Source organism: Propithecus coquereli, unplaced genomic scaffold (genome assembly GCF_000956105.1).
Source record: "Propithecus coquereli isolate 6110/MARCELLA unplaced genomic scaffold, Pcoq_1.0 Scaffold86, whole genome shotgun sequence".
In the NCBI taxonomy this organism is placed as follows: Eukaryota; Metazoa; Chordata; class Mammalia; order Primates; family Indriidae; genus Propithecus; species Propithecus coquereli.
In genome coordinates, this window is record NW_012154840.1 from 3,366,484 (window position 1) to 3,388,681 (window position 22,198).

The 22,198-nt window shown below is 36.4% G+C and overlaps 1 protein-coding gene and 1 pseudogene across 1 annotated transcript in view; one reads left to right on the forward strand and one right to left on the reverse strand.

Moving 5' to 3' along the window:
• The window catches only part of ATRX (alpha thalassemia/mental retardation syndrome X-linked), a 251,279-nt gene that overhangs the window by 17,332 nt on the left and 211,749 nt on the right, over window positions 1–22,198 (forward strand). Inside the window, exon 2 of the mRNA XM_012664077.1 lies at window positions 20,154–20,266. Within this exon, the coding sequence (XP_012519531.1) occupies window positions 20,154–20,266 (113 nt within the window). The remainder of the gene's footprint in view (window positions 1–20,153; window positions 20,267–22,198) is intronic.
• On the reverse strand, window positions 11,364–11,744 carry LOC105826194 (annotated as a pseudogene).

The window sequence follows — 22,198 nt, forward strand, 5'->3', positions numbered from 1 at the left end:
ACTGTAAATATCCTGTTCCTCAATAAACTCACTGGTTTGAGCATTCAGTTATTAGCATGATTTTTAAAAAAATAGTAATTGTTTAACTTCACTTCTTCAGCACATATTATTGGCATTTACAAAGATGTGTTTGATGAAAAGTATTTTGAAAGTTACATTATCGTGGAGAAAGCAAACTGACATAATGAAACATATAAGAGTGAAAGATAATAAGATATAGTAGAAAATAATAAAAAATCAACATAATGACAGGTGTGTGGAAACTGTATTAAAGCCTGCCATGCCAAAATTGTTTTAGTAATCTATTTAATAACAGTTTACAGAAAAATAATCCTTGTGTGACCATTTGCTGCTTTTCCCATTTTTAAAAATTTTATTTTTTATTGATTGATTCATTGAGACAGGGTCTCACTGTGTTGCCCAGGCTGGAGTGCATTGGCTATTCACAGTTTGCACCATACCCACCATAGTGCATTGCGGCCTGGAACTCCTGGCCTGGATTGATCCTCCTGCCTCAGCCTCCAGAGTAGCTGGGACTACAGACACTCGCCATTGTGCCTGGCTTGCTTTTCTCATTTTTGTCCTTTGATCCCCAACTCTCTTCCTTTGGGGTAAAAATTGTAGATTGTGATGGAGGTTTGTAGGGGAAAGAAAAAGTTGATAGGTCCCCAACTCTGATCCTTTAATGTGTTTTTATTTACCATGCAAAAATTGAAAGCAACATAGATACATTAGATAAGAAAGAACTCTCCAAGTCTTGTTACTTTAAAGCAGGATTTCTCAAAGGGGAGCCCTTAACATTGCTTTCAGAAGTGAGATTTTCTTGGTTTTAAGTGTTATTATGGTAATGGTATGGGTAGTATTTTGCCTTCTAAGAAGTGGCTAGAAGTATGTCCATAGCTGTGCTTAGTTTTGTTCATATCGCTTATTTACTATATCTCTGTTTTGTAAGAAAATTGCCCAAGAATAGAATTTTCCTGAATGTGGATTTAATGATATTCTTCTAGGGAAATGGATGTGGTTCACATTTCCTTAGTTTTGAGCTTATTTGTGATCCAATTTTAAAAAGTCAATTGAGGCTGGGCGTGGTGGCTCATGCCTGTAGGGGGGCTCATCCTAGCACTCTGGGAGGCCGAGGCAGGTGGATCGTTTGAGCTCAGGAGTTCGAGACCAGCCTGAGCAAGAGCGAGGCCCCATCTCTACTAAAAAAAAAAATAGAAAGAAAATTAGCTGGACAACTAAAAATATCTATAGAAAAAATTAGCCTGGCATGGTGGCACATGCCTGTAGCTCCAGCTACTCGGGAGACTGAGACAGGAGGATCGCTTGAGCCCAGGAGTTTGAGGTTGCTGTGAGCTAGGCTGACACCATGACACTGTAGCTCGGGCAACAGAGTGAGACTCTGTCTCAAAAAAAAAAAAAAAGTCAGTTGATTAAATAAAAAATAAAATGAAAGGACAATTCCTGTACCAAAAAAACCATTTGGGTGGTTCAAACATTTCCATTTATTGATAAGTTTGTTTTACTAAAGTAACTGTTACAAGCAGCATTTATTTGTGTAATGATAACTAAATCTTTGTTATTGTTGTGTTTGCTTTTCTAAAAAATTAGGAAACAAGGGGAGGAAAAGTTTTTCCCTACCCTGCGAACACATCTGTGGGAGGATTGTTAAGTTTCCTACTTTATACAGGATGATAAATTAATAAAAATAAACAGTGATGGGTAAAGTAGATTTATTATGACCCATCTCCCATGAAGGGATAATAGCTTGATTTTTACTTGCACTTAAATAGTTGGTGAAGTAATAGAATAACTTTGAAACTTTGGGTAATATAAAAATAAGTCAAGATATTTTCAGGTAATGGGACATAGTGTTATTAATAGAATGGAGTATCGAAAAAGCACTGGAGCATGCCTTTTATAACTTTTAGTTCTAGGTCTTCTGATAACTGTGACCCTGATCCCCAGTATTTTCCTTTTTATCTGTGGTGATACTCTCTAGTTCAGTCCCTCAATTAAAAGTGCTTTTAGCTCTACAGTTCTATCCCAATGATCTGTTGGGTTATATAACAATCCTATGAGATAACCTAGATAAAAAGAGGAAGGCAGTAGCATTTCAGAAATACGGTTTGGGGTTGGGAATCCTTAAGTGAGCTAGACTTCTCCTTTGGTCAGAGGATAGTGTGAGTTAAAACAGAGGGATGTTGGGATCAATACATAGCAGAGGAAAAGGAAATTGCTAATTGGTTATTGTTTCCAGGAGTGGACATGCAGCTGGTTTACTCTTAAATCTATTATGTTGGATTGATGGTCTCTTTCAAAAGCAAATTTTATAGATGCAAATATTTTAACAGTCATCTAGTAAGGTTCTCTCATTTTATAAGTCAGAAAAATGAGCTGTACTGAGGTTGCAATTTGCTCAAGGTCGTAGATCTAATTAGTAGTTAAGACTGGAACCAAGGTTATCTGATTCCCACTTCAAGGTTCTTGGTGCAGTACTATGCTTTTAATCATACCATTAAATTGTTTTCTATGTATTTTAAAAGAATTCAATAAAAAGTAGAATATTTTTCTATAAGGTGTGTCAGAGCTCCTGTTCAAGAAAATAAAGGACACCTGTTATGTGATTTTTATAAAGTGATTTTTACATTTTTTTTTTATCACTGCCACATGCTCAAGGAGGTTAATTAGCTACAGTTCTATTGTGACACTGAATTGTTTAGGATCTTCTTTTCGATTACTTGTATTATCGTTCACATGCTTCAGAGCTGTTTCTTTGCTATTTCAATTAAGAAGAGGTGTAATTATTTACTAAAATCACTACAGTATAGGTCAGAGAGGCAAAGGGGGTTTTCTAAGAGTATGGAATTAGTCAGTGACATAGTTGTTTTTTCGTTTGTTTTTGTTTTTTGAGACAGAGTCTGACTCTGTTGCTTAGGCTAGAGTGTAGTGGCATCATCATAGCTCACCAGCAACCTCAAACTCCTGGGCTCAAGTAATCCTCCTGCCTCAGCCTCCGGAGTAGCTGGGACTACAGGCTCACACCACCCACACCCAGCTAATTTTTTCTATTTTTTTTGTAGAGGTGGGGTCTCACTCTTGCTCAGGATGGTCTTGAACTCCTGGCCTTGAACTCCTACCTCAGCCTTACAAAGTGTTAGGATTACAGGCGTGAGCCACTGCATCTGGTTGCCATAGTTGTTTTTGATCAGAAAAGTTTCTTTTTCTAGTTTCAAAGTAACTTATATATGTTTTTGTTGTTGTGATGTGTGGTTTTTACTTTGGATTTGTGTAGTTTTGACCTTGTTTTGAGCAGTATAACTAGATTAACAATGTACTCATTAGAGACCAGAGTAGATTGAGCTTACTAGAAAGAATAGTGATTATGCTTACTATGCTAGGAAGAAGTCTGTAGTGGGAGAAAAAAAGTGAGAAGAGTAACCAGTATTCCATAAAATTTGAATGATTTCTGCCAGTCTTTCTACGGGGAAAAATATTCCTTATTTGACTTTTGCATCATACGTCTTCTGTGTGTTGGAACTTGGATCTCCATTTATTACTTGTGTGTTTTTGTTGTGAAAAATGTGGAATAAGTTAGAAGTTGGCCATAGAATGGTTAACATTATCTTTGATCAGAATGGGCAAAGTCCAGAAGCTTTAGTCAGACTTAATGGAACTTATGTCAATTGTCTTAATACCTTTCTAAGCATGTACTATAATATTAGATCAAGGAATATGGTGATATGGAAGTATCCAGCAGATTTAGAACTAGCTGTCCATAAAAACAAGGATCAGTACCTTTGTACAAGATTATGGTTTAAGATTGAGCTAGGATTAATTGTACCTTTAATATAAAAAAATTGAAACAGCTTATTTTATCTGTTCTAGGAAATAGGACACTGAACTAGGTATTAAAAATTCTCCATATATTTAACTTTTTTATTCTGGATAATTGCAGACATATTCAAAAGTAAGAAAATAGTATAATGAATCCCCCCTAGTACCTTTCACCCAGCTTCAACAATTATCATCTTGTTCCAGTTGAATTTGTTTAATACTCTTCTCAGTGGATTATTTTGAAACAAATTCCAGACATCATATTATTGTATTGAAATGTTTTTTTGAAAAACTATACCATGAGATGTTTACCTGAAATGAACTGTTTGCAAAAAGACAAGTTGATTTTTTTTTTCTTCTGGTGCCAATGCAAATAACGATTGCCTTCTTGATTTCTTTTAAGTGATTTTTAAAAATTTGGTGTCATCATAATTGTAGTTTAGAAGCTATTATACTCACATTATTGCAGTTTAACATTTTATTATGAAAAATTTAAAACTTAAACAGCAAAGCCGAAAGAATTTTACAGTGAACACCCATATTCTTAGCACCTAGATTTTACCTTTGACATTTTGCTGTTCTAGTTTTATCACATATTTTTCTATCTGTCCAACTCCCTAGTGATGTAATAGTCCATTTTATTTTCTTATTCATTTCAAAGTAAGTTACAGATATCGGTATAATTGAATTTCAGTTTTTAAAGTAACCTTTTCTTTCCTTCCTTTCTTTCTTTTTTTTTTTTTTTTTTTAAGAGACAGGGTCTCACCATGTTGCCCAATCTGAACTTGAAATCCTGGGCTTAAGCAATCCTCTACCCTCAGCCTCTGGAGTAGCTGGGACTACAGGCACAAGTCATATTTTCAACTAGTTTTTATTTTCTTGTGTAAACTTTATTGTTATGAAAGACTGTTTATATCTGAAGTTCCACATTGTGACAACACATAATCTCTGTGGTTCTGGTGATTTCCATTTTGAACTTTTCTTTCATATGCTGTGAACCTTTATTAGAATTTAGTTATATACAAGTAATATATACAGTATTTAGCAAAGACTAAGTAAAATGAATAGCAAGGGCTTTGCATGTGTGTTTTTTCCAGTCTTTAAAGAAAAAACTAGGGCGTAATTTGTGTCTCAGGGTCAGGGTGGTACACTAAACTAACATGCTTGCCATTTGTGACAATATGGATGAACCTGGAGGACATTTATGCTAAGTGAAATTAGCCAGACACAGAAAGAATATTGCGTGATCTTAACTTACATGTGGAAGCTAAGAAAGTCAAACTCATGAAAACAGAGAGTAGCAGGGTGGTTAACAGGGGCGGGAAGATGGGGGAAATGGGGAGATGTTGGTCAAGGGGTACAAAGTTGCAGTTCATCCTATAAGGATGAAAAAGCATATAGCATGATGACTACAGTCAATAATATCGTATCATATACTGGAAATTTGCCAAGAGTAGATTTCAGGTGCTCCTTAGCACGCATACATACAAAAAAGTAAGTAAGTGTGGACATGGATATATTAATTTGCTTGGCTGTAGTAATCATTTCACTATGTGTATGTGTATCAAAACATGTTGTACAGCCCGGGTGCAGTGGCTCACGCCTGTAATCCTAGCACTCTGGGAGGCCAAGGCGGGAGTATTGCTTGAGCTCAGGAGTTTGAGATCAGCCTGAGTAAGAGCAAGACCCAGTCTCTACTAAAAATAGAAAAATTAGCCAGGCATGGTGGCATACACCTGTAGTCCCAGCTACTGGAGAGGCAGAGGCAGGAGGATCCCTTGAGGCCAGGAGTTTGAAGTTGTAGTGAGTTACGATGATGCCACTTCACTCTACCCAGGGCAATAGAGTAAGACTCTGTCCCCCCCCCAAAAAAAAAAGAAAAAGAAAAACATGTTGTAAAACATAAATATATACAAAAAAAGAAGAATCCCTTTTAAAATTTTCCATTAAACAATTACTTTGAGGACCAAAAGTCACTGTTTTTAGTGTTTAGCTAATTTTCTTTGTTTGATCTTGGTGTTCTGTATAGTGCCAAAGTATACTTTGATCTCTACATGACTGTATCACTTGTGACAAAAAGCTGTTGAACCACATCATGAGCTCCTGGAATGCTCACAATAGTCATATAGTAAATGCTTGTTGAATAAACAAGACAAATTCATCAGTTTTTGTCTTTAATTCAAACTTATTACATGAAAGATAGAAGGATACCCTGGGTCTATGTAGTACAAGGTGAAGTATGAAATTTATACTCTAAATTTTTCTGTAGCGTACTTTCAGATTTAAGTTATTGGATATAAACAGAAATAAGGGGGGTTTTAGAACATGCATATTCTAAATTTATTTAATTGGGAAATATTTTAAACAAAGAATATAATAAAAATACCTCTGCACTCACTGCTTAGCTTTATGAAATCTTACGTCATATTTGCTTTAGATTTCTTTTAAAGAAATAAAATATTACAGATAGAGTTGAGGCCTCATGGATTATTTTAATATGTTTTCTACATAAATATGTATCCATAAACGTAAACATTATTTAGAATTCTTCCAGTCGTATAAGTTTATGTAAGTGGCACCATACAGTACATGTTATTTTGCAACTTGCTTTTTTTGTTCAATGTTGTTTTTGGGATTTTGACATAGCTCTAGATTTGCACTGTATAATATTATATAATAGCCACAAATTATATGATGTGCTGGAAATATATTTGCACATGGAATTTCAAAGATACAATGTGAAAAAAAATATATATATATATATATATATTTTTTTTTTTAAGAGACACAGGGTGTTGCTCTGTCACCCAGGCTGGAATGCAGTGGAACCATTATAGCTCACTGCAGCCTCGAACTCCTGGGTTCAAGCAGTCCTTCTGCCTCAGCCTCCTAAAGTGCTGGGATTACAGGCATGAGCCACTGCGCTCAGCTGGGATGTTTTTATTGCCATATCATCAAGCTCACTGATTATTTCCTTGCCTGTGTCCAGTCTACCAGTGAGCTCATCAAAGGCATTCTTAATTATTTTATAGTGTTTTTGATGTGTAGCATTTCCTTTTGATTATTTGAGTTTCATCTCTCCACTTGTATTACCCATCTGTTCTTGCACGTTGTCTAATTTTTCCATTAGAATCCTTATTGTATTAGTTATAGGTAAATACATTCCGTATCTGATAATTCCAAATTCTGTATCATATCCAAGTCTGGATCTGGTGCTTATTTTGTCTCTTTAGACTGTTTTTTCTTGCCTTTTAGCATGCCTTGTAGGTTCTTGTTGAAAGCTGGACATGATCTATCTGGCAATAGGAACTGAGGTAATCAGACTTTTAGTGTGAAGTTTTATGTTAATCTGGTTAGGAGCTGGGCTGGCTGGGTTTAATGTTTGCTGTAGATGTAGGTACCAGAGATATCGGTTTTCTTCTAGTTTTCTTGTTTTTTTTCCCTCTCGCCTGTTGTCTTTGGGTTTCCCTAATAATTCTTTCTTAAAAAGTGTCTGTGTCTTGCAGCTTTCTCAGTTGTAATTCATTGTTACTATGTTGGAGCCCTGTTGCTGTAGTGGTAAGGAATTGGGGAAGGGAAATGTTCTGTAATCTTAGGATGAAACCTCAGTTTTTTTTTTTTTTTTCAGTCGTCCTGAGTCCCTGAGTTGTGACCTTCAGAAGTGTTTCTTACCTTCCCCTGTCCTCCTCTCCCTTTACATGAGACAGGAAAGCTAGAAGGGTCAGCAGTTCTCTAATTGCTCCTTCTACACGTAGATAATGCTCTGGGAATGTTTCAGTATGATTAGTTTCCCTTAACTCCTGGTAAAGGCACAAGGAAGTTTTCCTCAGATCTTTATGGTGAAAACCTCCTAAAAACCTTGTAGGGCTCCTGGAGGTAAAACCCAGGAAAGTGTGGGGACCCCTCTAAGACTGGGACCTCAAGATTTTTTTTTAACTCAAGCTAATTCATACTTGGCTTCCAGCAGTTCATCAATTGCTATTTAAGTGTTCCTGTTCGAGGTAAGCTGTGCTTCTCTGTATCTGCCTGTGTTTGTCTCTCTCTCTCTCTTTCTCTCTCTTTTTTGGTGGTGGTTTGCCCTGCGACCTCAGTTCTTTGAGGGAAAAAGATAAACTTACTGATTTTCAGTTTGTTCAGCATGTTTTCTTGTTGTAAGGATGGGAGTGAGGACTTCCAAGCTGCTTACATTTCATAGCTAACTGGTTGCTTTTGTTTTGTTTGTTTTTTAAATTATTTTTAGTAAATAGTGCTATGTGAAATGCCGTAGCTGTCTGTGGCTTTAGTTTTGGGGTTCTCCTTTGTTTGAAATTCTTGTAAAACAATTCTTAAGTGTTAGTCTTTGCGAGGATCAGGTTCTACTTTCAGTTGGACATTTTAGGAATTGGTTTTAACGTGATTTGTTTTTCTTATTGTTAACACCTTACCTTTAGTTACTGCTGTGCTTATTTGGATAGTGTGGTAAGCTCAGTGGCTTAGACATGAGAAGTAAAACTAGAGACCTCAGGTAATTTGGTTTCCATAAAATGTTTTATTAATAAATTAAGAAATCAATGAAAATGTAAATAAGATAGTAAAGAGATTAAAAACTTTAGAAACATTATGTTATATTAACTGAAAGTACTTTTATGGACATCGTAGCTTATCCTTAGTCCTTTTAAGTATTCTTAGTTTTGAGGATTATCTATTAGGGTAAGTACTTTTCTACTCATTAAATTCTATTAGTCACTGTGCCTTTAGTTCCCCTAAGGAGGTGGCTTTGATTGGAGATAGACTTCCTGATTTTCCACTTAATAGTTGTAAGTGGAAATTATTTAACTCCCTTATTGTATTCAGCAAATAAATGTCTTTCTGAGTCTTAGTTTCCTGTAATAAGGTTCTCAGGTTCATATCAGGTTAGTGTGTGTAAAATGTACATGTTAAAATTTGGTAAGGTTATATAAAGAAACTGGAGACATATGGACCCACTGAGAAAAATTCCAACATTTACCTGTACAGCTGTTCTTTCAGTGGTTGATATTTGCTGGCATGGAGAAAATCTATATGGACTTGTATTACATTTGAGAGTAAAATTAAGGCATAGGCTGGGCTCGGTGGCTCATGCCTGTAATCCCAGCATGTGGAAGGCTGAGGTGGGAGGATGGCTTGAGGCTAGGAGTTTGAGACCAGCCTGGGCAATATAGCAAGACCCCATCTCTACAAAAAACAAACAGACTTAACCAGGCACAGTGGTGCATGATCTGGCTGCTTGAGGCTGGAGGGTTGCATGAGCCCAGGAGTTCGAGGTTATAGTGAGGTATGATCATGCCACTGTCCTCCAGCCTGGGTGACAGAGAGAGACTCTGTCTCTTAAAAAAAATTTAAGGCATAAAAATTTTATAAGACAATTTGACTTAGACTTTATTTTATAAAATTATATAGTTAATACCTGACAGTTTTGGAAGGGATTTATTATAATTCTACTTGAGTAAGGGCATAAATTGGTAGATTTTCAACACTTAAGTGAGTATAGTAAACTTGTAAATAAAGGAGGGTGGAAAGAATCAGTTGGATTAGCGAAAAGTCAAAATTGTTAATTTTTAATGTTTAAGTGAAGTTACGGGTATTAACAAATGAACTGCGTATTTTATCATGTATTATATGTAATTTTGAAACTAGAAACACATTCACATGTGAGTAATTTCTTAATTGGAAGTGGATTATCTTGAAAAACATTAGGAAAATGATGTTTTCAACTTTTAACTTAATTTGGGTCATACAATGTCTTTGTTTATGAAATTTTGAAGAAAATTACACAAATTACAAAAGGAAAACTTTTCCAGCATGAAAGCAATGATTTTATTATATCAGAAAAAGGTAGAAGAAAAAATATTCCCTGTAATGTTATCTAGATAACACGTACTGTAAACATTTTGGGGTATATTTTATAGCAATATTTTTATACATTTTGGTTTTTTTGGGGACAAAGCGCCTGGGCTGTTGCCTGGACTAGAGTGCGGTAGTGTCAGCCTAGCTCACAGCAACCTCAAACTCCTGGGCTCAAGTGATCCTCCTGCCTCAGCCTCCCGGTTAGCTAGGACTACAGGCGCATACCACCACGCCTGGCTAATTTTTCTATTTTTAGTAGAGATGGGGCCTCACACTTGCTCAGGCTGGTCTTGAACTCCAGACCTCAAGCAATCCTCCCACTTCGGCCTCCCAGAGTGCTAGGATTACAAGTGTGAGCCACCGTGCCCAGCCTTTTATGCAATTTTAAACATAATTGTAATCATACTTTGTACTCCATTTATAGACTGCCTGGTTTTGGTTAGCATTGTATTATAGTATGAGCCATTTTCCATATTGTATTTTAACTTTTTTGGATTTAATGGCTGGTATAATATTTTTTTTTTTTTTTTTGAGACAGAGTCTCACTGTGTTACCCGGGCTAGAGTGCCGTGGCATCATCCTAGCTCACAGCAACCTCAAACTCCTGGGCTCAAGCGATCCTCCTGCCTCAGCCTCCTGAGTAGCTGGGACTACAGGCATGCGCCACCATGCCCGGCTAATTTTTTCTATATATTTTTAGTTGTCCAGCTAATTTCTTTCTATTTTTAGTAGAGACGGGATCTCGCTCTTGCTCAGGCTGGTTTCGAACTCCTGAGCTCAAACAATCCGCCCGCCTCGGCCTCCCAGAGAGCTAGGATTACAGGCGTGAGCCACCGCGCCCCGCCGGCTGGTATAATATTGTATGACTTTTGTGAATACCTGTTTACTCAGCCATTATTTTAAAAATTTCAAAAATTATTTTTTAGTGATACGTAATAGATATACACAGTTTTGTGGTACATGTGATAATTTAATACATTTACATAATTTGTAAAGATAAAATCATTGTACTCAGGATATCCATCACCTTAAATATTTGTCTTTATATACCTAGCTATTATTGTACATTTTAATTGTTTACAGTTTTTTTTGCTATTGTAAATATGTCATAGATTGATACCTTTTATGAGTAAAGTTATTTAGAATTACTTTCTTTGGATAGATAAAAAGAGGCAGAATTATTAGATCAAAGGCTCTTGATGCTTAATGCCAGGTTGTTTTCTAGAAGCATGTATCATCTCAGGCCATCCATGAGAGTGTTTCATGGCACTTTGTCCCACAAGGAGTTGTCATTTTTTCCCCTAAATATTTGATAGGTTAAAAAAGTGATATCACAGTTAACACTTTATAGAATTTAATAAGTTGTAGTTTCTTATTCATTTCTTCATGCATTTTATTTACTTGTTTCCAAAAGTTTCTATTGAGAGAATCAGAGCAAAGTAATGAGTTTTATGTTGCCTTATTTATTTATTTTGTTAGCACAAACACAGTTAATTACTAACCAAAAGGATGATCTTAACAAGCCAATTGCAAGTAAAATGTTTGTGATAGAGATAGTTGAACATAGCAATGAATAAAAGAAGCATGGAGATTTGCTCCTCAAACTTGAGCTTGTTTATTTTTACAGCTGATTCCTGTGCAAAGTGATAGTGGAAATTTTATTATATCTTTTCATAGATTTGAGTACAGGTGACGTTGTTCATAAGACAGTCCACCATTATCACTTTTCTCATTGTGTTTTCCTTCCCATCCCATTCCTTGTGTTGAACCAATGCACCATTTGTAAATTTGCAGATAGTTTTTCTGCCATCATCTGTAGTTTCTTCAAACTTCTCTCCTCGTTTACAGGAGAACTATGTTTTTAAAGTACTCACAGTTGTTATGGTGAAGGATCTGCTGTCAGAAGTGATAATACAATCTGGCTTGGCCACTGCACCCATGTTTCTCAGTGCCACTCCCACTCCTACTTCCTTCATATATTCATTAAAGTCTTAACTCTGCACCAGATGCCGTCTTTCTACAAAGTGCTGAATAGTAGCCATGGTGGGCATGGACAGCCAGGGGTGGGGAGTGGGGTTTTGTTGAGAAGTGGATAATGTAGGTGGCAGGGGGTGGATGCTTTGCTTGACCTCTGCTTGCTCCCCTTTCCCCTAGGGCAGGTGGTACAAATCAGCTCCAGCTGCCCTTGGATGCAAGGGCTCCTTGGACATCTCCTGCTAGCCAAGTTGCTTTATTTTAAAAATAATATGCTATTTAAAAAATTGTGTTTTTCAGATTTAAAAAATAAGCTAAAATATTGGAGATAAAGCTATGTGAATTTATCCATTTCATTTTTTATGGAAAAAATTTAGGTTATTTCCAGATTTTCTCTAGTACCAACAGTGTTGCAGTTTGTACATGACTTTGTATCTTAGTGGCCATGAACAACACCACCTTTGTTTTCATTAGTATTTGCATGATATATCAAATGCCTTTTTAAAAAGTTACCATTTTAACTGTTTTTAAGTGTAAAATTCAGTGGTGTTAGGTACGCTGACAGTCTTGTGCAATCATCACCCCTCTTTATTTCCAGAACTTTTTCATTACTCCAGACAGAAACTCTGTAACCCATAAACAACACCCCATTCCCCCTTTTCCCCTCCAGCCCTTAATAACATCTATTTTACTTTCTGACTCTACAAAATTCGCCTATTCTAAATATCTCATATAAGTGGGCAGAAGTTATCCTTTTCTTGTGTCTGGCTTATTTCACTTAGTATAATGTTTTCAAAGTTCATCTCTGTTGTAGCATGCATCAGAATTTCATTCCTTCATAGGGAATTTCATTCCTTTTATTCCATTGTATGTATATACCACAACTTATTTATCTATTTATCTATTGTTGATGGCCATTTTGGTTGTTCCCACCTTTTGGCTATTGTGCATCATGCTGCAGTGAACATTGGTGTGCAAGTATCCAAGTGCTTGCTGTCATTTCTTTTGAGTGTATACACCTAGAAGTGGAATTACTGGATCATATGGTAATTCTATGTTTATCTTTTTGAGAAACCATCATACTATTTTTCCACGGTGGCTGTACTATTTGACATTCCTACCAGCAATGCATCAGGGTTGCAGTTTCTCTACATCCTCACCAATGCTTGTTATTTTCCTTTTTTTTTTTTTTTGATAATAGCTTCCTATCGGGTGTGAAGTGATATCTCATTGTGGTTTTGATTTGCATTTCCCTAATAACTAGTGGTGTAGACCATCTTTTCACATGCCTATTGGGCCATTTCTGTGTCATCTTCAGAGAAATATCTATTTAAGTCCTTTGACCATTTTTGAATTGGATTGTTTGGTTTTTTGTTGTAGGATTTCTTTATATGTTCTGGATGTTAAACTCTTATCACATACGATTTGCATATATTTTCTCTTATTCTGTGGGTTGTCTTTTCATTTTTTTGATAATGTCCTTTGATGCATAAATTTTTTTTTTTTTTGAGACAGAGTCTCACTGTGTTGCCCGGGCTAGAGTGAGTGCCATGGCGTCAGCCTAGCTCACAGCAACCTCAAACTCCTGGGCTCAAGCAATCCTTCTGCCTCAGCCTCCCAAGTAGCTGGGACTACAGGCATGCGCCACCATGCGTGGCTAATTTTTTCTATATATTTTTAGTTGTCCGATTAATTTCTTTCTATTTTTAGTAGAGACGGAGTCTCGTTCTTGCTCACGCTGATTTCAAACTCCTGAGCTCAAACAATCCGCCCGCCTTGGCCTCTCAGAGTGCCAGGATTACAGGCGTGAGCCACTGCGCCCTGCCCATACAAATTTTTAATTTTGATGAAGTCTAAGTTATTTTTTCTTTTGTTGCCTATGCTTTTGGTGTCATATCAAAGAAAGCCAATGTCATAATTTCCTCTGAGAGTCTTACAGTTTTAGCTCTTATGGCTTTGATGCATTTTGAGTTAATTTTTTTATGTGGTATCAGGTAAGGGTCCAACTTCATTCTTTTGTATGCGTGTATCCAGTTTTCCTAGCACTATTTGTTAAGACTATCTTTTCCTCATAGAATGGTCTTGGCATTTTTGTCAAAAAGCAATTAACACATACATGAGACTTTATTTCTGGGTTCTCTATTCTATTTCATTGGTCTATGTTTGTCCTTTTGCCAGTACCACACTGTTTTGATTACTTAAGCTTTGTAGTAAGCTTTGAAATCAGGAAGTGTTAGTCCTCCGATTTTGTTCTTTTTCAAGGTTGGTTTGGCTGTTTGTGATCCTTTGAGATTCCTTATGAATTTTAGGATAGTTTTTCTATTTTTACAAAAAATGTCATTGGGATTTTGATATGGTTTACATTTAATCTGTGGATTGTTTTGTCTTGTGTTTTTAACAATATTAAGTTTTCTAATCCATAAACATGAGATGTCATCTTTAATTTTTTAGCAGTGTTTTGTAGTTTTCAGTGTACAAGTCTTGCCTCAGTTTAAATTTAGTCCTAAGTTTTTAATTTTTCTTGATGCTATTGTAAATGGAATTATTTTCTTAATTTTATTTTCAGATTGTTCATTATATAGCAGTGCAACTGATTTTTGTGTGTTGATTTTGTGTCCTAAAACTTTACTGAATTCGTTTATTAACTCAATTTTTTTGTGGAATCTTTGGGGTTTTCTACATGTCATCAGTGAACAGAGATCATTTTACATTTTCCTTTCCAATTTGGGTTATAATACTCTATTTTAAACAATCATGAGAACAAAAATTTTAAATTAATTACTGTTGATTTTTTTATAATAAAACCATTTTGGTGAATATACCCATGATCATTTGCCCAAATGTCAGAGACTGTATGATCCCTTGCCATATCTTAAATACAGCAGCCCATCTATGGGAACAGGTAGATGAATGGGTGAGAATAAAAAGTAGTTTTATAAGTTGTTACCATTTTTGAGAAACTGAGTAAATGATACACAGGGTCTGTCTTTATTATTTCTTGCAACTGCATGCACATCTGTAATTATCTCAAAATGAAAAGTTTAACTTTAAAAAAGGCTAGTTCCTCTGCACATATACTTCTCCAAAAATAATAGAATACATGTGTGCAAAGAGGTAAAAAAACACTAATAATTTTTTTTATTTTTATTTCAGGATATTATGAGGGTACAAACATTTTGGTTACATTTTCTGTCTTTGCCTCACCCAAGCGAGGGTTAGAGGCATGCCCTTCCCCTCTACAATGCTCATTGTGTCCTTTAGTTGTGAGCTTATCCCCTCCCCCCAGCCCACTAATCCCTGGAGAATATTACCACAGTGTGAGCACCAGAGTGTTGATCAGTCAGTGCCAATTCGATGGCGAATGCATATGGAGCCTATTCTTCCGATCTTGTGATACCTCACTTCGGATAATGGGCTCAAGCTCTATCCAGGAAAATATAAGAGGTGCTAGATCACTGTCATTTCTTATAGTTGAGTAATATTCCATTGTATACATATACCAAATTTTAATAATCCACTCATGAATTGATGGGCACTTGGGTTGTTTCCACATCCCTGAAATAGTGAATTGTGCTGCCATAAACATTCGGGTGCAGATGTCTTTATTATAGAATGTCTTTTGTTTTTTTGGGTAGATGCCTAATAGTGCTATTGCTGGATCGAATGGTATTTCTATTTTTAGCCACCAAAGAGTAACCATGACCTTTTTTGGTGCAAATTTGGCTCTAGGAAGTGCTTTGGAGCTTCTTCTCGGTCCAGCCACTGAGCTGGTTGTTGCGGGTTGTTGTATAAAATCCACTTGTCGTCGAACATCACAATCTAAAAGAGAAACAGTTCATTGTTGTTGCATACAACAAGAGAAGACGACACTTCAAAATGATGTTTTTTTGATTTTCGGTCAGCTTATGAGGCACCCACTTATCGAGCTTTTTCATCTTTCCAATTTGTTTCGAATGCTGAATTACCGTAGAATGGTCGAGGTTGAGTTTTTCGGCAACTTTTTGTGTAGTTGTAAGAGGATCAGCTTTTATGATTGCTCTCAGTTGGTTGTTGTCAACTTCTGATGGCCGGCCACTGCGCTCCTCATCTTCAAGGCTCTAGTCTCCTTTGCAAAACTTGTTGAACCACCATTGCACTGTAGGTTTGTTAGCAGTTCCTGGGCCAAATGCGTTGTTGATGTTGCAAGTTGTCTCCACTGCTTTCCGACCCATTTTGGACACGAATAAGAAAATCGCTCAGATTTGCTTTTTGTCTGACATCATTTCCATAGTCTAAAATAAATATAAAATAAACAGCAAGTCATAAGTCATTAGCAAAAAAACATAAAGGAAGAAATGTGCATTAATATGATGTATAACATAACCACATTTATTTAAGAATGCATTCCGGCATCAACCGGGAAATTTCAACAGTGCTAAAAACGCAATTACTTTTGCACCAACCTAACACAGCACAAACATGTTTATGCCTCAGAGTGCTGTCCTTTACAAAATAAAAAGTTCTGCTGATCATATTCTCATATTCTCTCAGTTTTATTTTTATAGTGTGATGGTACTATTGATGGGCTGCACTAGTTTATCCATATTCTTGACTTTGGTTACCCACAGCATAAATTTGTGCAATAGCTGGCCTTGCAGTTGGATTGCTATGATTTCTGGGAGTGAGTGGGGCAGTCATAATTCTGCAAGTTTGCTGTACTCCTTTCATTTCTAGAGAGCAGCTTTTCTCTGGTGGTCCATTGATGGAATAAGATATAATATGACACTATTCATTCCTGTTTTTGAATTTTGATTCTGAGGAATTTTGTATGCTGTTAGTTGACATGTAGCATCATTTCCTTAGGTTCCATTTTGCAACTTAACATGATTAAGGACACTGAGTGACCTGATGATAAATTTTTTTGTACATCTGACTCTTATCTACAGAAGGGTTATTCGCAAAAAGTAGATATCATACCCTCTTGGTACCTTCCTTCTAGAGGCAAAGTTTATTTCAAAATTTTATAAAACAACCCTGTCCACTGAAAGAAAACAACCAAATACCCACACAAGATCTGTAGTTGTGATATGTCTGTTATATCTCATTTCTTTTTCTTTTGCTAAGTATCTTGGGTTCTTCCTAACTAAACATGGGAAAATCATGCAGAGGGGCCAGTGGTTTTTGGTTCTCAATACTCTGCCTGCATGAGGGTGGCCCAGAAAGTTGTGACACAGCTGCAACCTCATTTACAGTATTTTAATTTGCATTTTTTCATTAATGGTGAAGTTGAAGTGTTTGTTCTCCCATAGCAGTTTTTTAATATAATAAATGTTTATCCTTTCATGTAAAATTTCAAGCTAGTTTTCCTTTTAAACTTTGGTCGTGAATGTTTTTTGGAGGTACGTGCACAAGTTTTTATTTTTTTTTTAATGCAGTTAAATAGGTATGTATTTTATTGAATTTCTGTCTTGGTTTTTGTGGGCAGTTTTTTTTTTTTTTTTTTTTGAGACAGAGTCTCACTGTGTTGCCCCGGCTAGAGTGCCGTGGCGTCAGCCTAGCTCACAGCAACCTCAAACTCCTGGGCTCAAGTGATCCTCCTGCCTCAGCCTCCCGAGTAGCTGGGACTACAGGCATGCGCCACCATGCCCGGCTAATTTTTTCTCTATATATTTTTAGTTGTCCAATTAATTTCTTTCTATTTTTAGTAGAGACGAGGTCTCGCTCTTGCTCAGGCTGGTTTTGAACTCCTGAGCTCAAACAATCCGCCTGCCTCGGCCTCCCAGAGAGCTAGGATTACATGCGTGAGCCACCATGCCTGGCCTTGTGGGCAGTTTTTATTGAGATAAAATTCACATAACCTGAAAGTCACCATTTTAACCCCTTTAAAGTAAACAGTTCAGTGTTTTGTTTTTTTTTTAAGTAAATTCACAATGCTGTGAAACCATCACCACTACCTAATTCTAGAATATTTTTACCACCCTGAAAAGATACCTTGTATCTTCCAATTCCCTCCCCCCACCCTTTGTAACCACAATCTACTTTCTGTCTTTATGAACTTGCCTATTCTGGACATTTCGTATATATAAATGGAATCACAAAATATGTGCTTACCCTTGTAGTATTATGTTTTCAAGGGTCATCCATGTTTTATCATGTATCAGTATTTCATACCTTTTTATTGGGGTATAATCCATGGATATACCACATTTTGTTTATCCATTCATCAGCTGATTAGCATTTGGGTGCTTTCCAATTTTTGGTTACTATGAATATTTTGGGGGCGTGTGAGCATATATTTTCATTTCTCATGGGTATATATCTAGAGATAGAATTGCTGAGTCACATTTGGTAACCCTGTTTAACTTTTTGAGTAACTACCAGACTGTTTTTCATGGTGTCTATACCATTTTACATTTCTTCCAGCAATGTCTGTGGGTTCCAGTTTCTTGATATCCTTCCCAGCACTTATATTTTGTTTTTCAAATTATTATTATCATATTCATCTTATTGAGTATAAAACGGTTTCTTGTTGTGGTTTCGATTTGTATTTCCCTAAGGACTAATGATCTCGAGCATTTTTTCATGTGGTCATTGGCTATTTGTATATCGGCTTTAGAGAAATGTATATCTAAGTCCTTTGCCTATTTTAAAATTGAGTTGTCTTTTTGTTGTTTAATTGTAAGAATTCTTTATATATTCTGGTTATTAGACCCTTATGAGATATATGATTTGAAAATAGCTTTCTCCCATTGTGCAGGTTGTCTTTTCACTTTCTTGATGGTGTCCTTTGATCCACAAAAGTTTTGAATTTTGATAGAGTCAGATTTATCTATTATACCTCTTGCTTTTAAGTTTAGAAAATTTTCTGTTTTTAAAAATGGGGTGGCTGGGCACGGTGGCTCACGCCTGTAATCCTAGCACTCCGGGGAGGCCGAGGCAGGAGGATTGCTTGAGGTCAGGAGTTCCAGACCAGCCTGAGCCAAGAGCAAGACCCTGTCTCTACTAAAAATAGAAAAAATTAGCCAGGCTTTGTGGCACATTGTGTCGAGTGCCTGTAGTCCCCGCTACTCAGGAGTCTGAGGTAGGAGGATCGCTTGAGCCCAGGAGTTTGAGGTTGCTGTGAGCTAGGCACGCCGCGGCACTCTAGCCCAGGTGACAGAGCGAGACCCTGTCTCAGAAAAAAAAAAATGGAGCAAATGTTTACTTTCTGCGTTTAAACTTTTAATTCCTTATAAGTCTTTTGAATTATAGATGTACCTATTATATAACTTGTTTATGCTATAAAATTTATTTTTTATTTTTTTCCAATTTACTGATTTTTTAAAAAAAATTTCAGAATATTATGGGGGCACAAACATTTTGGTTACATATGTTGACTTTGCATCGCCCGAGCCAGAGCTGCAAGTGTGCCCATTCCCCATGCGGTGCACTCCACACCCGTTAGTTCTGAGTTTACTCATCCCCTTCACCCTCCTCCCACCAGCCCGGCACCTGATGAATATTGCTTCCATGTGAGCACCTAAGCGTTGCTCAGTTAGTACCAATTTGATGGCAAGTACATGTGGTGCTTGTTTTTCCATTCTTGTGATACTTCAAAGAGTGGGCTCCACCTCCACCCAAGATAATATAAAATTTAGTTACATAAATATTTCCCTGGGAGACTGACTGAGCTCTTCTAAGTCCTATTTTATGTTTTATTTATCTTTATGTCAGTCAATTATGCAATTATCCTGTGCCAAGCAGAAGATAGTACTGCTGAGGCCTTCTAGAAAGTAAATGCTCAGTAAATATATTTGATAGATTACTGAATTATTTTTTTAAATGATGCAAAACAAAATCTTGGCCTCCCTTTTTTTGGATGTTGGCAAGTTTAAAACTTCCTTGAAAATGTGATCTACGTATATATTTTGGTTTCTAAGACTTTTCCAAATATGGAGTATGCACAAGTGAGAGGAAATAGTAACTAAAGTACTTAATGGTAATATGACAAGATATGTACAAGGAACAGCTGTTGATTGTGAAGTAAGAATGGATATAATTTAAATATGAATACATTTTGGCCTTTTATTCCCCCCCAAATTTTTTTTTTGCTTTCTTTTTAAACTCTTTTGTGGTAAGTAGGTTTATTATTTCTTAAAAATTAGGTTAAGAGTAGTATTTTGTAATACATCTTAAATAATTTAACACAAAGTTTAACTTCTGTTTAAACACATCAGATAGAGCACATTGAAAGAACTCAGTATCTTGGAAGTGTTCAGTGAGTAGTATCAGCATTTTCCTTAAATGATATTTTGATCCCAGATAGTTGTACCTATCCCAGGTAGGTTGTATTACTCATATTTTTATATCCTCAGTACAGTAAAATTCATTTTACTTTGAATATGCCTACTTTCAGAAGACTTACAATATAGATCGGTTTTCTTTTTGTTAGAGATTTATATTTAATTAAATATATGGCAGGCTAATTAAAGGAATTCTTTAAATTTTTGTTTTAATAGTGAAAGCAAGTTGAATACATTGGTGCAGAAGCTTCATGACTTCCTCGCACACTCATCAGAAGAATCTGAAGAAACAAGTTCTCCTCCACGACTTCCTATGAATCAAAGCACAGGTAAATTGAGCTATATCTTCTAGTCTTCTTTCCATTTATTTTTTAGGGGGAACAGCTATTAAAGGTTTTCAGTTTGTGGAAAATGACAGATTAGCAACCTTTATAAAAGCCTCTATTAGTATCTTTGCTAATATCTGACACAGGAGATTTTAATTTTGGTAAGTAAAAATGTAAGATTGTATGGTAATCGAAACTTAGAGAAGGAAGCACTTATTATGGTTTTATGCGTAATGGAAATGTCTTGTAGAATGGCTGATGAATGTTGACTGTAAAAAGATAGTATTAGAAGAAGCAGGAGTAGTATAGAAAGATATTATCTTAGCAGTTATTCATGTATTAGGAGTGAAATTTTTATGTTGTTCGATCGCCGGTCCCCAACCTTTTTGACACCAGGGACCTGTTTCAGGGAAGACAGTTTTTCCACCGGTGGAGAGGTGTGTCTCCACCTTGGCTCCACCTCAGATCATTAGGTGTTGGATTCTTATGGGGAGCAGGCGACCTGGACCCTTTGCATGTGCAGTTTGCAGTGGGGTTCACGTTCCTATGAGGGTCTGATGTAGCTGCTGATCTGACAGGAGAGGAGGGTGAGGCTCGGGAGGTGATGGACCTATGGGAAAATGATAACAATGAAATGATTTCTTTAAAGGGCAAAAATCATGGGGTGTACTCACTCAAACTTAGATGATGTAGCCTACTACATACCTAGACTATATGGTATAGCCTGTTGCTCCAGGCTGTAGTGAAGTGGCTCAAGCATAGCTCATTGCAGCCTTGAATTCCTGGGCTCAAGTGATCCTCCCACCTTGGCCTCCCAAAGTGCTGGGGTGTTACAAGTGTGAGCCACTGCGCCAGGCTCATTGGGTGATTCTGTCATTGTGCAAAAATCACGGAGTGTACTTACTCAAACCTAGATGGTGTAGCCTTCTACACACCTAGACTATATGGTATAGCCTGTTGCTCCTAGGCTACAAAGCTGTACAGCATGTTATTGTACTGAATATTGTAGGTGATTGGAACACAATGATAAGTATTTCTGTATCTAAACATATCTAAACATAGAAAAGGTTCAGTAAAAATACAGTATTTTAATCTCATGAGACCACCATCACATGTGCGGTTCGTCATTGAATGAAATGTCTTTATGTGGTGCATGACTGTGATTGCCACCATAGAACTCTATATTCAGTAAAAACATCCTTCAAAAATGAGGGGTGGAATAAGGACATATCTGGACAGACAAAACATGAGAACTTGATGTCAGCAAACGTATGCTAGAGGAAATACCTCTACATTGGAGGAAATTAAAGGTTTTCTGAAATCAGAAGGAAAATAATTTGAAATGGCAACACCAAAATACAGGAAGGTAATGAATAACAATGGGAAGGGTAAATAGGTGAGTAAAACTAAATACATACTGTTATCTAATCCACAGTTTTTATTTTTCTTTCATCAATTGTCCCAATAATGTTCACGGATAATTTTTTTCCCTTTAAGTCCAGGATCCAGTTCAAGATTACATACTGAACATAGTTGTCATGTCTCTTTAGTCTTTTTAAAATCTGAAGCAATTTTTCTGTTGGGACTATGACATTTTTGAAATGTACAGGTCTGTTACTTTATCGAATGGCCCTCAATGTGGATTCTTTAGTTATGATTAGATTCAAGTTATATGTTTTTTGGCAGGAATACTAGGTAAAATGGTATTGTGTTTTCAGTGAACATACCACAGGGCACATGATATGATTTGTCCCTTTAATTGGTGGTGTTAATTTAGACTTTGTTGTTTTTGCTAGATTAATGCACTGTAAAGTTGTGATTTAATCCTTTGTAACTAATAAGTAATTTGATTGGGAGCATTTTGAGATTACTTAGGTATTCTTTTTATCAACAAAAGTTAACTTAATGTGTTTTCTATTGCAGATGACCACAAAT